General features: G+C 42.0%; 1 protein-coding gene and 1 long non-coding RNA gene across 8 annotated transcripts in view; one reads left to right on the forward strand and one right to left on the reverse strand.

Annotated features, from left to right (window-relative positions):
* Positions 1-16,550, reverse strand: part of LOC105472267 (F-box protein 47) — a 33,935-nt gene extending 17,385 nt beyond the window's left edge. The window contains exons 1-5 of one of the 5 annotated variants that reach the window (XM_071083054.1): positions 16,479-16,550; positions 11,357-11,560; positions 10,425-10,595; positions 5,706-5,782; positions 2,525-2,602 (exon numbers count right to left, since the gene is read on the reverse strand). In XM_071083054.1, coding sequence (XP_070939155.1) covers positions 2,525-2,602; positions 5,706-5,782; positions 10,425-10,595; positions 11,357-11,537 — 507 coding nt within the window. In that variant the 5' untranslated portion in view covers positions 11,538-11,560; positions 16,479-16,550. Of the gene's footprint in view, positions 1-2,524; positions 2,603-5,705; positions 5,783-10,424; positions 10,596-11,356; positions 11,561-15,723; positions 16,007-16,478 lie in introns of those variants that run through there. The other 4 variants (XM_071083056.1, XM_071083053.1, XM_071083055.1 and 1 more) reach the window with 4 other exon arrangements.
* A 261-nt stretch (positions 16,551-16,811) lies between these two features.
* Positions 16,812-18,089, forward strand: part of LOC139359628 (uncharacterized) — a 43,806-nt gene continuing 42,528 nt past the window's right edge. For all 3 annotated transcript variants that reach the window (XR_011615804.1, XR_011615805.1, XR_011615806.1), the window contains exon 1: positions 16,812-17,353. This is a non-coding gene — a long non-coding RNA (uncharacterized lncRNA). The remainder of the gene's footprint in view (positions 17,354-18,089) is intronic.

Raw genomic sequence — 18,089 nt, forward strand, 5'->3', positions numbered from 1 at the left:
GTGAGACTCCGTATCAAAAAAACAAAAAAAACAAACAACAACAACAAGAACATAAGTCACTACTGCTTTATGAGTATAACTGTTTTTAGCATATGATCAAGGTGATGTGCAATTTTTACCCATTATGGAACTATCAAATTAATAACAAATTAACATAAACAAAACTTGGAAAGCTCCAAAATTCAGTTTCTTTTTGGTTGGAAAGGAAGTATCTTTTCAGATAACTTTTTTTTTTTTTTTTTTGAGATGGAATCTCACTATGTTGCCCAGGCTGGAGTGCAACGGACAGAACTTTTTTATTTGTTTGTTTGAGAAGGTTTAAATGGTACTGAATCCTGAACTTTGACAATGTGAGGCAAATAACCAAAACCCTGAACACAGTTTAGATATCTGACTTACAACCATGCTATGGCTTTAAGACTAGAGTAGAATCCCTTTGACACCCGCAGTTGTCATTTATGATATTGCTTATAAATGAGAATGATCCAATTTCAATGTAACAATTCTGAGCATTTATGTATGACTTTTTTTCCAGAGATGGGGTTTTACCATGTTGGTCAGGCTGGTCTTGAACTCCTGACCTCAGGTGATCGGCCTGCCTCAGACTCCCAAAGTGCTGGAATTACAGGTGTGAGCAACTGTGCCTGGCTATTTATGACTTTTGAACGTCAACAACCAAAAATCTTTTATTGGCTGGGCACAGTGACTCACGCCTGTAATCCTAGCACTTTGGGAGGCCGAGGCAAGTGGATTACTTGAGGTCAGGAGTTTGAAATCAGCCTGGCCAACATGGTGAAACCCTGTCTCTACTAAAAACACATACACACACACACAATAGCTAGGTGTGGTGGCAGGCCCCTGTAATCCCAGCTACTTGGGAGGCTGAGGCAGGAGAATCACTTGAACCCAGGAGGCCGAGGTTGCAGTGAGCTGAAATCGTGTCACTGCACTCCGGCCTGGGCGACAGAGCGAGACTCCATCTCAAAAAAGAAAAAAAAAAAAAATTAATCTGGTTGGTCGTGGTGGCTAACGTCTGCAATCCCAGCACTTTGGCAGGCTGAGGCGGGAGGATCACCTGAAGTCAGGAGTTTGAGACCAGCCTGACCAACATGGCGAAACCTTGTCTCTACTAAAAATACAAAAATTAGCTGGGTGTGGTAGCACATACCTGTAATCCCAGCTACTCGGGAGGCTGAGGCAGGAGAATTGCTTGAACCTGGGAGGCGGAGGCTGCAGTGAGCCGAGACTGTGCTACTGCACTCCAGCCTGGGTGACAGAGCGAGACTCTGCCTCAAAAATAAATAAATAAATAAATAAATAAATAAAAATTAATCTTATTCCCTGTGGAAGGACATATAAGAAACTGATAACTGATTACTTCTGGTGAAGGGAACTCAGTGGACAAGGAGAGAGATTAACTTTTTACTTTATACATTGTGTACCATTGTAAATGTACATGAATATATACATATGTATTACATGTCCCAAAGAAAGAAAGAAACAAGTAAAAAACAAAATTAAATAAGAAAAATCTGTCTTGGAAGAGGATTAGTAAGGGCTTAGACCCCTGCAATCTGGGTGAGTACGAGTTGGTGGCTGGTAGGCTGAGCACAGCAAGATTCTTACGGGTGCAGTGCCTGCCTCACAAGGTTGTTGTAAATGTAAATTAGTCAATACATGTTGTCGGGTGTGGTAGCTCACACTCGTAATCTCAGCACTTTGGGAGGCAGAGGTGAGTGGATTGCTTGAGGTCAGGAGTTCGAGACCAGCCTGACCAACATGTTGAAACCCTGTCTCTACTAAAAATACAAACAAATAATTAGCCAGGCGTGGTGGCGGGTGCCTGTAATCCCAGCTACTCAGGAGGCTGAGGCAGGAGAATCGCTTGAACCTGAGAGGCGGAGGTTTCAGTGAGCTGAGATCATGCCATTGTACTCCAGGCTTGGTGACAGAGTAAGACTCTGTCTCAAAAAATAAATAAATAAATAAATAAAAATTAATCAACACATGTAAACTACTTAGAACAGTGTTTGGCACATAGTAAGCTGAGTAAACGCTAATTATTATCTTCTTTGTTTACAATATAAAAGATCAGTCAAAATGTTCTTGAATTAATACAACTGATTACTAATATCACACCTTAAATAACTAGCCCAAGACTAAACTCATTATATAGATAGATATAGATACACACATGCACACACACCACCCCATAATATTTCTAATCTTTACAACTAGTAGAAACTTTGAGGACACTAATTCTTCAGGAGGAGTAACCTTCATTCAGCATGTAGAATGGTTTGGGGGATAAATAAATGTCAAACATTTTTTACCACTGAGAAATTCAAAACGAAAATCTGAGATAGCAAACATTATTAGATTAATACATTCTCAAATCTTTATTTTATTTTGCTCTTTTTAAGATTATTATAACTTTATTAACCTATGAAAAGAGAGACTGGATATTCTATTTGTTAGCAGTTCCAAAGGTATCCCTTTTCTTCTCTGATTAAAAAAAATGTACCTGTAAAAACATGCCATAACATGTTAATCCTAAACACTGCATAGGAGCTGCACAGCCATTGAATTTAAAGCAGGAAACCTGTAAAGAGAACAATGTTAATACCTCCTTGTTGGTGAAACTATAGTTTGACAATAGTGGAACAATGGTTTGACATTCAAATTTAATGGAAATAAGCAAGAAGTTTTTCAGCACCTATTCTGATCAGCATTGTGTTCCATAGGTGGGGATTATAAAAGTAGTATAAAAGTCTCAGCCGGGCGCAGTGTCTGACGCCTGTAATCCCAGCACTTTGGGAGGCCGAGGCGGGCGGATCATGAGGTCAGGGGATCGAGACCATCCCGGCTAACACGGTGAAACCCCGTCTCTACTAAAAATACACAAAAAATAGCCGGGCGTGGTGGTGGGCGCCTGTAGTCCCAGCTACTCTGGAGGCTGAGGCAGGAGAATGGCATGAACCCTGGAGGCGGAGCTGGCAGTGAGCCGAGACGGCGCGATGGCACTCCAGCCTGGGTGACAGAGCGAGACTCCGTCTCAAAAAGAAAAAAAAAAAAATCTCTACTCTCAAAGAAGTTCACAATTTATTTTTTTAATTTATTTTATTTTATTTTATTTTTTTTTTTGAGACGGAGTCTCGCTCTGTCACCCAGGCTGGAGTGCAGTGGCCGGATCTCAGCTCACTGCAAGCTCCGCCTCCCGGGTTCATGCCATTCTCCTGCCTCCGCCTCCCGAGTAGCTGGGACTACAGGCGCCTGCCACCTCGCCCGGCTGTTTTTGTATTTTTAGTAGAGACGGGGTTTCACTGTGTTAGCCAGGATGGTCTCGATCTCCTGACCTCGTGATCCGCCCGTCTCGGCCTCCCAAAGTGCTGGGATTACAGGCTTGAGCCACCGCGCCCGGCCCACAATTTATTTAATAATAACAATAATTTTTTATTTTTATTTTTTATGACTGAGTCTTGCTCTGTCACCCAGGCTGGAGTGCAGTGGCATAATTTTGGCTCACTGAAGCTTCCGCCCCCTGGGTTCAAGCGATTCTCATGCCTTAGCCTCCCAAGTAGCTGGAATTACAGACACCTCCAGGCCTGGCTAATTTTTGTACTTTTAGTAGAGATGGGTGTTTCACCATGTTGGCCAGGCTGGTCTTGAACTCCTGACTTCAGGTGATCCACCTGCCTCAGCCTTCCAAAGTGCTAGGATTACAGGTGTGAGCCACCGTGCCCTGCAAAGGTTTTATACAAGAAGTTATGAGGCTGGGCGCGGTGGCTTATGCCTATAATACCAGCACTTTGGGAGGCTGAGTTGGGTGGATCACTTGAGGTCAGGAATTTGAGACCAGCCTGACCAATATGAAGAAACCCTGTCTCTACTAAAAATACAAAAATTAGTTGGGTGTGGTGACAGGTGCCTGTAGTCCCAGCTACTTGGGAGGCTGAGACAAGAGAATTGCTTGAACCCAGGAGGCAGAGGTTGCAGTGAGCCAAGATCGTGCCACTGCACTCCAGCCTGGGTGACAGGGGGAGACTACATCTCAAAAAAAAAAAAAAAAAAAAAAGAGAAAGTTATGTTGGCCAGGCGTGGTGGCTCACGCCTGTAATCCCAGCACTTTGGGAGGCCGAGGCGTGGATCACCAGGTCAGGAAATCGAGACCATTCTAACATGGTGAAACCCCGCCTCTACTAAAAATACAAAAAATTGGCCGGGTGCTGTGGCTCACGCCTGTAATCCCAGCACTTTGGGAGGCCGAGGTGGGCGGACCACGAGGTCAGGAGTTCGAGATCAGCCTGACCAACATGGTGAAACTCTGTCTCTACTAAAAATACAAAAATTAACTGGGCATGGGGGCACACGCCTGTAATCCCAGCTACTTGGGATGCTGAGGCAGAAGAATCACTTGAACCTGGGAGGCAGAGGTTGCAGTGAGCTGAGATCATGCCACTGCACTCTAGCCTGGGCAGCAGAGCGAGACTCCATCTACAAAAAAAAAAAAAATTAGCCAGGCGTGGTGACACATGCCTGTAATCCCAGCTACTCGGGAGGCCAAGGCAGGAGAAGTGCTTGAACCTAAGAGGCGGAGGTTGCAGTGAGTCATGATAGTGCCACTGCACTCCAGCCTGGGCGACAGAGACTCCGTCTCAAAAAAAAAAAAAAACATATTTATGAATGTGATGCTTTAGGAAGAGTAATCTTGATTCAGCATACAGAATGCTTTGGGGAGTAATGAATTGGATAACAGAAAGGTCATCTGGGAAGCTGCAATAATAATACAGACCAGAACTTAATGTAAATGCTGACACGAAAAAGTTGGCAGGGCAAGGTGGCTCATGCTTGTAATCCCAGCACTTTGGGAGGCCAAGGTGGGCAGATTGCCTGAGGTCAGGAGTTCAAGACCAGACTGTTCAACAGGGCTAAACCCCATCTCTACTAAAAGTACAAGAATTAGCCAGGCATGGTGGTGGGTGACTGTAATCCCAGCTACTCGGGAGGCTGAGGCAGGAGAATAGCTTGAACCCAGGAGGTGGAGGTTGCAGTGAGCCGAGATCACGCCGCTGCACTCCAGTCTGGGTGACAAAAGCGAGACTCTGTCTCAACAACAACAAAAAAAAGAAAAGAAAAGAAAAGAAAAGTCAGTGTATCAGAAACAGTAGATACCACTGAGTGTTGAACTGAACCATCAAGAGTTGGACGTATACTTGGATTTGTATATGAAAGTCTTATAAAGAGACTATGCTCAAACATATTGATACACATTTCCAAGTCTATTATCATAAAATGTTTGTTGTTTTATATATTAAAAACACTTTCCTATGTTTCTATACATTTAAACAATAAAATCTCAACATTCAGAAATTATTTCACTTTAATATAATATCTGAATCACTACTTTAAAACTTCCTTAGGATTTGTATGAGGTGTAAAATACACTTTATACTCTGAGAAACCTAATAAACTTCAATGATGTGCTTAGTTATATATGAAAATGGTTTTATAATAAGTGAAAGATTACTATATTTTGACATTATATAATCTCTAAGTACTTGGTAAAATATTAGACTATCATAAATCAATTTTTTAGTGCTAATTCATGAAATTCTACTAATACAGAGTAAAATGAGCATGAGATAATAAAATAATATCTTTACTGGAAATCAAGATTGTAAACTAATTTAGAAGTATGATCTTACTTCTGTGAGTATCTTGTGAATGTACTTTAGCCTTTCCTTGGTGGGTAGCAGCAATGTACATCTTTTAAACAGTAGACCTAAGAAAGTAAAGAGACATAAGAAAAAATGACAACAATACAATTAAGAATATCAATAGAGCACAGAATAATGTTTCCTGAAAGTCAAGTGTGGTATATCACAGTGGACTATGAGTTGATATGGTTTTTAAGAGAAAGTTTGGGAGGAAGGGTGCAAAACACTTTCCATTTATGGTATTTAACAAGTGACTCTGATGCTCGTCTAAGAGGCCTTAGCATAAAATCTTGCAAAAAATTGTTAAATTGCTTCTATAGGACACGTGGAAAAATACATAGAGTATAAAAGATACAATAATAAAGACACGCTAGAGAAATTTTATTTTGCCTTTATTCCATAGAAAGCAGATTTCAGCATCTCTTGAAATTAACCTCATATCCATATCCACAAAGGAAAATGTTTTAAGAGTTGCTAATCTGAAACATGGAAAGAATGAGAAAACAGATTTTTCTTTTTTTTTTTTTCTTGAGACAAGGTCTTACTCTGTTGCCCAGGCTGAAGTGTGGTGGCATGCCATCATGACTTACTGCAGTCTTGATCTTCTGGGCTCAAGTGATCCTCCCACTTCAGCTTCCCAAGTAACTAGGACCACAGGCATGTGCCACCAAGCCCAGCTAATTTTATTTATTTTTTCTTGATACAGGATCTCGCTCTGTCACCAGGATGAAGTGCAGTGGCGTGATCTCTGCTTACTGCAACCTCCATCTCCCAGGTTCAAGTGATTATTCTGCCTCAGTCTCCTGAGTAGCTGGGACTACAAGTGCACAACGCCATGCCCAGCTAATTTATGTATTTTTAGAGACGAGGTTTCATCATGTTGGCCAGGATGGTCTCGATGTCCTGACCTCATGATCTGCCTGCCTCGGCCTCCCAAAGTGCTGGGATTACAGGTGTGAGCCACCATGCCCAGCCCAAGCCCAGCTAATTTTTAAAAAAACATTTTTTTTTCGTAGAGATGGGTTCTTGCTTTGTTGCCCAGGCTGGTCTTGAATTCCTGGGCTCAAGTAATCCTTCCACCTTGGCCTCACAAAGCACTGGGATTAAATTGCATTGGGCTGAGAAAACAGGTTTTGTATCCCTCTCTCCAAATACAAAAATTTAAGTCATAAGTACTTAAAATTTCAGAGGCTAGATTTTTTTCTTTTTTTCACAGAAAGTATCCAGTTAGGATGAAATATCCATTTATTCCTTCTAAGATATCCTTTTATGGGACTTGCATGCTAAGAATGTATAGGATTTTGTGTACAGATACCTTAAAAAGAAAAAAAAAAACTCAGTTTCTCAGTGAGATATATAATGTGAGCTACAGTGACAGGAAGTGTATGATTTGTTTCCTCTAACTTTAAACGTTCTATTTTCCTAAAATGGCAATACATTGTTAACATTCCTATGAGGGCAAATGTCCTCAAACTAAATAGAAGATATATGGTAGGAAAATATATACCTGAACCTCATGACGTTTTTCAGCTTTCATCTTCTCTGTATTTACTTTTTTACATAAGATTATAATTACTTTACATAATTCTGAAGAATCTATAGGAATCTAACTTATTTTTAGAAGTTGCTATGTTTGAGTAACACATGAACAGAATTGAGTTTTAAACATAAACCCTCTTTATTTTTGTATATAAAGACATTTTTCATACTTGACAACTAAGGGAAAAGAAAAAAAAGACATTTTTCAGTGTTTAGTTTTTAAGCTGAGTTCTTTCCCTTTCATACTTCGGTATCCAGTTTCACAGCACATCATAACTAAGGAATTCTAGGCATTAATTCTTAGAATTCTACTCCTGGGCACAATTGATCCTCCTGCCTCAGCCTCCTGAGTATCTGGGACTACAGGCACGTGTGACTGCATCCAGCCTTATTTTGGTATGCTGATTGCCTAATATAAAACTCCTATTTTTAAGGATCACAACTTACCATAAAATCCAATACCGGCTGTTTAAAAAAAAAAAAAAAAAGAAAAGAAAACCATAGGTGCTCTGCTATACCCTTTAGAGACTTTTTTAAAGTTCTTCCCTAAATAGAGTCAGATGTAATGTTCTTTCCACATTGGCCATCTGCTCTGTTTTACATGAAGCAGCAAATTAAAACTTATAGTTGGCCGAATACGGTGGCTCACGCCTGTAATCCCAGCACTTTGGGAGGCTGAGGAGGGCAGATCACTTGAGGACAGGAGTTCGAGACCAGCCTGGCCAACATAGTGACACCCTGTCTCTACTAATACAAAAATTAGCTAGGCATGGTGGTGCATGCCTGTAATCCCAGTTACTGGAGATGCTGAGGCACGAGAATCGCTTGAACCCAAGAGGCGGAGGTTGCAGTGAGCCGAGGTTGTGCCACTGCACTCCAGTCTGAGCGACAGAGTGAGACTGCCTCAAAAAAAAAAAAAAAAATTCTTCAAGGCATTTTGTGTGTGTGTGTGTGTGTGTGTGTGTGTGTGTATGAATATGAGACGGGGTCTCACTCTGTTGCCAAGGCCAGAGTGCATTTTCAAAATCGACTCACTGCAGCCTCGACCTTTGGGGCTCAAGTAATCCTCCCACCTCAGCCTCCTGAGTAGCTGGGACAACAGGTTTGTCCTCTAATTTGTTTCCTCTAACTTTAAACGTTCTATTTTCCTAAAATGGCAATACATTGTTAACATTCCTATGAGGGCAAATGTCCTCAAACTAAAAATAAGATTTATGGTAAGAAAATATATACCTGAACCTCATGACTTTTTTCAGCTTTCAGCTGGGCCACCATGCCCAGATAATTTTTTAATTTTTTGTAGAAATGGGGATCTCCCTATGTTGCCCAGGCTGGTCTTGAACTCCTGGGCTCAAGCGATCCTCCCACCTTGGCTTCCCAAAGTGCTGGGATTACAGGCATGAGCCACTGAGCCCGGCCCAAAGCACAGCATTCTGAAAATCTTATTTTAATGTCTGAAAACAAGCTGGATACAGTCACACATGCCTGTAGTTTCAGATACTCAGGAGACTGAGGCAGGAGGATCGATTGTGCCCAGGAGTACAGGCCAGCCTGGGCAACACTGCAAGATCCCATCTCAAAAAAAAAAAAGTGAAAACAATAACAGATCAGGTAAGAATGACAACATGAGAAAATGGTAAGTATACGAAACATTTACTTAAAGAATTAGTCATAAATGAAGTGTTTGCATCAAAATTAAACAGAAAGTTGAAATCATTACATGAATAAAACCATTTAAAAAAGCTATTAAGATCAATACATATTTGTACTTTTTACTGAATTACACATATAATTGTCTTAGTGTTTTTGTCAGTTTAAACAACTGAGACTTGATCAGGGAGAAATATTTCTTTCAGATCAAAACCAAAGTATAAGCTCTACTGTATTACCCAGGTACCACTTCCTCTACAACTAATGATGAACTGAAAATAATTCTTTTTTTTTATTTTTGAGTTGCAGTCTCACTTTGTCACCTAGGCTGGAGTGCAGTGGCGTGACCTCAGCTCACTGCAACCTCCATTTCCTGGGTTCAAGCAATTGTCCTGCCTCAGCCTCCTAAGTAGCTAGGACTACAGGCATGTGCCACCATGCCCAGCTAATTTTTGTATCTTTAGTAGAGACAGGGTTTCGCCATGTTGGCCAGAGTAGTCTTGAACTCCTGACCTCAGGTGATCTGCCTGCCTTGGCCTCTCAAAGTTCTGGGAATACAGGTGTGAGCCACTGTGGCCAGCCGAAAAATTACATTTATAGTGAGAAGTAGGAAAAAGTAGTTTCCATATTCTGTTACAGGCTTTAGTAAGCCTAATCATAAATACTGAAACCAATGACACTGTAATCAGATCACATACTTTTCTTTCATTTGGTCTTATTCAAATACACAGGTAATCATCAAATACATTTTGATGTATTTACATATCCACATACTCTTATAATCTTAAATCTAAGCATCCTTGGGCTACTAAAAGGCAGTATTCACTTAACTTACTGTTACGCCTTTATTTAAATCACACCATCTTGATATTTGGTTTTATTGCCATGCTTTGATGAATTATAAAGTGGTTTCAAATCGGTGTCATTAGTCAAGTCAAAATTAGAATTTTACTTCAGCACTCTCAGGGACAATGAAATCAATGAATGGAGTAAAAAACATAAATGATTATAAATTAAGGAAGAAAGATTATACAGAATTTGCTTTGATAAGGTCAGTTTAATTATAGCTTAATGACTTACTAGATGTACTTAAAAACCACAGTTTCTGGTGAGAGGATAAATAATCTTCCATAATAATGTGTTTAAATTTCTATTTTTAAGGACTAGATTATGGTTGAAAGGGAAAAGAGGTAAAGAGATAAAACTCATTCGATCTACAGGAAGTGACACATAGAAAATACATCAATTTCCTAAACTAATAAGCCACTAGACGTTAAGCATAGGTGACGTTGTATCTATATGAAATCACAAGAATTGACACTTTACATCAAAATGCATTTTCTCACCTTTAAAGATAACTGGTTAAGGGAGTGTTCTCACACTAAAGAGTAAAAGCATCATAGAAGCGCACATTTTGGAATATATTCCATTTCCTACTGGCCTTACAGATTGTATACTAAGTTTCTCTTAATTAAGCACAGTTCTTTACTTGTTGGCGATTCTCATTACATAAGTTACCTAGAGATCTGTAGTGCTCCAGTATAGCAGAGTCTTGTCTCCTGTCAGGCAGCTCAAGGTTATGAAAGTCCTGTAGTAAAAGTCTTTTGCTTCCTGATGAGGTTGAGATATAATTAATAATGTGTTGGCTGACTGTTTTGGACACCATGCTTAGCATGCTGATATCCTTCACTACCAAAAGAAATATATATGTGTATGTATCAATGGCTTAAATGCAAGAACATCACTATTAACACAGTCTATTAACTTATAGGTTAACTAAATCATCATCACTATCACCATCATCATCTCATTGGGAAAAAGGGGAAAAAATCTTAAAATTGTTTAAAATCCAGTTCTCAATGAATTAGAAACATGTTTGGATTTACCAATCAAGGTACTATGTCATAATTACAGGCATGTTTTCAAGAGTTTAAGTATTGCCGTGTTCAAAGGAAGATTTAAAAAAATTAACTTAGGGCTAGGCACAGTGACTCACGCCTGTAATCCCAGCACTTCGGGAGGCCAAGGCGGGAGGATCACCTGAGGTTGGGAGTTCGAGACCAGACTGACCAACATGGGGAAACTCCGTTTCTACTAAAAAAACAAAATTAGCCAGGCATGGTGGCGCATGCCAGCTATTCGGGAGGCTGAGGCAGGAGAATAGCTTGAACCTGGGAAGGTTGTGGTGAGCTGAGATTACACCATTGCACTCCAGCCTGGGCAACAAGAGCAAAACTCCATCTCAAAATAATAATAATAATAATAATAATTTAAGTATTGTGCTTTCTTATTGTACTCCTTATCTGACAATAATGAAACTTTAGAAAATAAACACTTAACATGAATGTCATTAACATTTTAGCATGGCCCATGATGACAAACTAGTTCTTGGGAAAACTTAAAATAGCCTAGTGTCTTTTGTAGGCTATTCATAAGTTCCCAAACCTCACCTGACAAATATTTTAAAATTATCTGGAATATTTCCAATGGTAAGGCTTTAAAATTTCCAAATGTTGATATGGGTTGAAAGCCTGAGCCAAGGGTCTTGGAACAACAGCTGGTTTGACGATTACTACGTCTAAGTTTCTGGTTGGGAATCAAAGTGAAATTGGTATTTATTCTGGATGCCATTCTTCTTGTCTCATAAATTTATCCTGGTCAGAAAAACAAAATACAAGAGACAAGAAAGGAAGGAAGTTAAAGCAAGGAAGAGTTTTTTTTTGTTTTTTGTTTTTTAACAAAGAGGTTGATAGTATGATATGCAATAGCTGTTTCTCCGTATTTACAAAAGATTTTTGGGTTTTTTTTTTTTTTTTTTTCTTTTTTTGAGACGGAGTCTTGCTCTGTTGCCTAGGCTGGAGTGCAATGGCGTAATCTCAGTTCACTGCAACCTCCGCCTCCCGGGTTCAAGTGGTTCTTCTGCTTCAGCCTCCTGAGCAGCTGGGATTACAGTCAAGCGCCACCATGCCCAGCTAATTTTGTATTTTTAGTAGAGACAGGGTTTTGTCATGTTGGCCAGGAAGGTCTCGAACTCCTGACCTCAGGTGATCTGCCCTCCTCAGCCTCCCAAAATGCTGGGATTACAGGCATGAGCCACTGAGCCTGGCCCCACTTACTTTATTACAGCTAAAATTTAAATAGTTTTAAAGTCTCTATTTTCATCTTTTTTATTGTTTCGAACAAAAAACTCAGTACTCAGTTTTAAAGAAATAGAAAAACATTACTATGAAATTTTAAAGCTACATTAATATTTTGACTTTTTAAAAGAATATATGCTGGGTGTGGTGGCTCATGTCTGTAATCCTAACACAAAAAAGTAGGTGGCATTACTATTACCAATTATGTGCTGTATAATACTCAAATAAGCAGTGAATTAAAGTCTTTCTTCTTTTCTTTGTTGGTTTTTATTTTTTTGTCAGTCTTGCTCTGTTGCCCAGGCCGGAGTACAGTGGCATGATGAGAGCTCATTGCAGCCTCGAACTCCTGGGCTCAAACAATCCTCCTGTCTCAGCCTCCTGAGTAGCTGGGACTACAGGCACAGAGCCACCATTCCCAGCTAAAGAAAAAAAAAATTTTTTTTGGCCGGGCACGGTGGCTCACGCCTGTAATCCCAGCACTGTGGGAGGCCGAGGTGGGCAGATCACAAGGTTAGGAGATCAAGACCATCCTGGCTAACACAGTGAAACCCCATCTCTACTAAAAATACAAAAATTAGCCAAGCGTAGTGGCGGGTGCCTGTAGTCCCAGCTACTCAGGAGGTTGAGTCAGGAGAATGGCGTGAACCCGGGAGATGGAGTGCAGTGAGCTGAGACCGTGCCACTGCTCTCCAGCTGGGTGACAAAGTGAGACTCCATCTCAAAAAAAAAAAAAAAAAAGAAAAAAATTTTTTGTAGACGCAGGGCAGTGTCTGCCTGTGTTGCCTAACCTGGTCTTGAACTCCTGAGCTCAAGTGATCCTCCCACCTCAGTCTCCCAAAATGCTGGGATTATAGGCATGAGCCACTGTGTGTTCATAAGACTAGAACAAATACATGAATAGTAATAATTCTTTCCTCAATTCCACCTTCTATTAATAACAGTCACTGGCTGAGCGAGGTGACTCACACCTATAATCTCCGCACTTTGGGAGGCAGAGGTGGGCGGATCACCTGGGGTCAAGAGTTCGAGACCAGCCTGGCCAAGATGGTGAAACCCCAGCTCTACAAAAAATACAAAAATTAGCCAGGGATGGCAGTGTACACCTGTAATCCCAGCTACTTGGGAGGCTGAGGCAGGAGAATTGCTGGAACCCGGGAGGCGGAGGTTGCTGTGAGCCCAGCTACTCTGAAGGCTGAGGCATAAGAATCGCTTGAATCCGGGAGGCAGAGGTTGCAATGAGCTGAGATCATGCCATTGCACTCCAGCTTGGGGCAACAGAGTGAGATTTGGTCTCAACAAACCAACCAACAAACAAAAAATAATAGTCACTGATGAATCTTAGGGCCTATGCAACTTGATTTCAAAGATAAACATTTCTTAAACTCATTAAACGTAACTTATTAAAATTACTGACTATTTACTTACACTAAATAATTTTTTTTTTGATGGATTATTGCTCTATTGCCCAGGCTGGAGTGCAGCAACACGATGCGCTCTCAGCTCACTGCAACCTCCGCCTCCCAGGTTCAAGTGATTCTCCTGCCTCAGCCTTCCAAGTAGCTGGGATTACAGGCGTGTGTCACCTCGCCCGGCTAATTTCTGTATTTTTAGTAGAGGCGGGTTTTCACCATGTTGGTCAGGCTGGTCTGGAACTGCTGACCTCAGGTGATCCACCGGCCTTGGCCTCCCAAAGTACTAGGATTACAGGCGAGAGCCACCGCGCCTGCCTATTACACTAAATAATTATTTAAACACGTGTACCACACAGTGACTTTGTGTCACTCTATGGCTCTAATTCAGAAAACAATGTCTTTTGTGTATATATACATATATGCATAATTACAACTCCAATAGAAGGCTCCTTGTTTCTGAGGTAACAACTAAGACATTTTCATCAAAGATATATAATTGTATCTGGCTAAAAGGCATTTTCTCCTTTCCTACAGAATTGCTAAAGTAACATTGTTACTTATTCATCTTGAAAGGTTACATATGAACTTACATCAATTTAAAATTGGTTACACATTTGAAAACATAACAAAGAAATGTAGTGCTTAGTGAAAAGTACACTCTGAACCTCCTTTGAAACCATACCACAGCGCTTGGGGACAGTATTGAGTGAACACTTAAATTAGGAGATATTTTAAAATTATCATTAAAATAATACAAATAGGCCGGGCATGGTGGCTCACACCTTAATCCCAGCGTTTTGGGAGGCCGAGGCCGGTGGATCACGAGGTTAGGAGATCGAGTTCACCCTGGTTAACACGGTGAAACTCCTTCTCTACTAAAAACAAAACAAAACAAAAAAACAAAAAATTAGCCGGGCGTGGTGGCACGCACCTGTAGTCCCAGCTACTCCGGAGGCTGAGGCAGGAGAATCGCTTGAACCCGGGAGGCGGAGGTTGCAGTGAGCTGAGATCGCCACTGCACACCAGCCTGGGTGACAGAGCGAGACTGTCTTAAAAAAAAAAAAAAAAAAATTACACAAATAATAACTTTACACAATACAGCTAAACGAAGAAAAAATTAAGTTCACTTATAAACACTTTGGTTTATATAATTTCAAACTTTTACATACACTTCTTTTTAACAAAAAAGAGGGATCATTATACTACTTTGCAATCTGCTTTTTTCAATGAATTATCTTTCCATGCTAATAAATATCCTTCTACAAGTAATCATATTTTAATGACTGTATGTCATTCCACCAAGTAAAAGAATCTTAATTCGTTGAATCCATAAGGTTGTTTGTAACTTTAACTTCACAGTAGGCGTTTAGTTTGTTTTTGAGATGGCGTTTCGCAGTCTCCTGAGCAGGAGAGCAGTGGCGCGATCTCGGCTCACTGCAACCTCTGCCTCCCGGGTTCAAGCGATTCTCCTGCCTCAGCCTCCCAAGTAGCTGGGACTACAGGCGCCCGCCACCACGCCTGGCTAATTTTTTGTATTTTCAGTAGAGACGGGGTTTCACCACGTTAGCCAGGATGGTCTCGATCTTCTAACCTCGCGATCCGCCCGCCCCGGCCTCCCAAAGTGCTGGGATTACAGGCGTGAGCCACCGCGTCCAGCCAACACACTAGGCGTTTTAAAGCATTTTTATTACAGTAACATAAATCTGGCCTTGGCTTCGTCCTGTTTCTCTGAGGAATGTGGAAAGCGGGGCTTAGGCCCGTGGGCTCTTCAAAGACTGTCACCAGGTGGGGACTTCACTGTGTCAACTATGAACTATATACATGTTTAAAATAAATATAAATACACATTTAAAAATGATAAGCCCAAATTCTTTTAAAACTGAAGTCTCCACTTATAGTTCCTTATTTTCCTCACTCAGAGCTGGACGTTTCGCAGGGAAAACGCAGGCTTTTGTGAAAATTCTAAAGGTATAATCCTAAATTATTTTTGGTTTCCGCTCACGTCTCAAGTGAATAAGAATCACAGCCCCAAATAATAATAATAATAAAATGATGCTTCATGCCCCCCGTTCCATCCCACTAACTTCGTCCGCGTGTGAAAGGCTCAATTGGATGAACTTCCCCGCCCCCCACACCTTTAAGATAAAAACTACATTCACAGCGATTTCTGTTTTAACATAAAACTCTTGGAAGGGCCCCACCCAATCTGTCTGGCAGCTGCCCCCAAACATCTCCAAAGCCGCAAACTAGGCAAGCCTAAAGGACAACCTGGCCAACAGGAGAATCAAACCACACGGGGTACGTTTCACTCCCTTCAGTCCATGAAAGATGAAATTATCGCAATAAAATACTGGGGGGAAAAAACCTCTTTTACCACAGATTTTGACACTTTTCCGGCTACAGAGTCACAGGAAAGTGGCAGTTAGTCGTTCTGCCCCACCATCCTCAAATTTCTTAGTGTTTAGAAAAGAAAATATCTCCTCAAGATCTTCCCGCCACGAAGCGGGACGGTCAGACTCCCGTAGGCTCCGGAGCTGCAGCCCTGCCCACCAGGTGTCCCCGTGGCCTCTAGAATATTGTAGAATCTTCCCAAGAGCCCACGCGGGAAGGAGGCCCGCCCCCTCATGAATAGCAAGAAGCCTCAGCTCTCGTAGAGCCCGCCTCCCTCATGAATATTGTAGATCTTCCCAGGAGCCCTAGCGGGAAGTCGGCCCCCCACCGCCCCCTTATCAATAGCAAGAGAGCCAGCTCCCATAGTGCCCTTCTTCTCATGAATAATTAACAGAGCGAGGTTCCTGGAGCCCAAACTCAGGCCTCAGCCACCCTTCGCGCCAACCTGAAGACAGGAAGGGGCTGGAGCCGTTACGGTCTGGGGGAGGGGAGGGTGTAGCCCAAGATCTTGAACGCGGCGAGCCATGTCCCTGCTCCACTGCCTTTCCCTTCACCTAGTTTTGAGACAATTTTTGAGTCGCTCCCACCCCCACTAACCCCAGAAGGGCAAGTTACAAGGGGTTTCATCAAACCTTTTGATGGAAAAAAGCCTCCAGACATTCATTTTTAAATCTGTCTTGCCGGTGCGGTGGCTCACGCCTGTAATCCCAACACTTTGGGAGGCCGAGGTGGGAGGCTCCCTTGAGTCCAGGAGTTCGAGACCAGCCTGGGCAACAGAGGGAGACCCCCCCCCCCCACCCCTCTCCTGGTCTCTAAATAAGCACATAAATAATAAATCTGTCTGGAATCAAGGGAAGATGTCTGTCTCCAGCCTCTCAAGATGGAGTCAAGACAAATCTTTCTAGCTAGGCCCTCCTGGCTAGAAGATTAAATTCTCATTAATTTATTTCTTCATTCATTCTGTAACTATTTATTGAAGCCTGCTCTGGGCCAGGCACAGGAGTAGGCCCTAAGAATGGAACAGAGAACAAGACAGATAAGTTTCCTGCTTTAATGGAGTTTATTAGCGTAATGGGGAAGATAGAATGAACAGACAGAGCATCTACAGATGTTGAGAGCAGTGCCGGTGAGAGCAGCGTGACAGAGGAAATAAGACAGAATGATGGGGTGTGTGTGTGTTGGCGGAGAGCTACTTTAGATAGACTGATCCTCAAGGTCCCTTTGATGTGACAATTTGAGAACTAATGGAGGAGAAGGAGCCAGTCAGAAGGGCTGAGGGAAGAAGGAATGGGAGAAAGATTCTCCTACATTTGCAGATCAATTATACGTTATACCCAACACAAAATATATAAGGAACTACTTAAAGACTGAGTGGAAATTTAGGATTAGTTGGCACGCTGTTATTTTGTATAGTCACAAATATTCATACGTTTTGGCTTTGTATCTTTTTTTCCCCTGACCTCAGGTGACCTGCCTACCTCAGCCCTGAAAAGTGCCGGGATTACAGGTATGAGCCACCACTCCCGACCTTTTATTTTTTTTATTTTTATTTTTTTTTGAGATAGAATCTTGCTCTGTCACCCAGGCTGGAGTACAGTGGCACGATCTCGGCTCACTGCAGCCTCTGCCTCCCGGGTTGACGTGATTCTCCTGCCTCAGTCACCCAGTAGCTGGGACCACAAGTGCACACCACCATTGTATTTTTAGTAGAGATGGGGTTTCGTTGTCCAGGCTGGTCTCAAACTCAGAGGCTCGAGCGGTCTGCCTGCCTCCCAAAATGTTGGGATTAAAGGTGTGAGCCATCGGGCCCAGCCCTGGCTTTGTATCCTTTTGCAGCCAATTCTTTTTTTTTTTTTTTCTTTTTTGAGATGGAGTCTGCCTCTGTTTCCCAGGCTGGAGTGCAGTGGTGCGATCTTGGCTCGCTGCAACCTCCACCTCCCAGATTCAAGTGATTCTCCTGCCTCAGCCTCCCAAGTAGTTGGAATTACAGGCACCCACCACCATGCCCAGCTAATTTTTTGTATTTTTTTTTTTTTTTTTTGAGACGGAGTCTCGCTCTGTCACCCAGGCTGGAGTGCAGTGGCATGATCTCGGCTCACTGCAAGCTCCACCTCCCGGGTTCACGCCATTCTCCCGCCTCAGCCTCCGAGTAGCTGGGACTACAGGCGCCCGCCACCACGCCCGGCTAGTTTTTTGTATTTTTAGTAGAGACGGGGTTTCACCATGTTAGCCAGGATGGTCTC

This window comes from Macaca nemestrina, chromosome 17 (assembly GCF_043159975.1).
Source record: "Macaca nemestrina isolate mMacNem1 chromosome 17, mMacNem.hap1, whole genome shotgun sequence".
NCBI classification, from domain to species: Eukaryota; Metazoa; Chordata; class Mammalia; order Primates; family Cercopithecidae; genus Macaca; species Macaca nemestrina.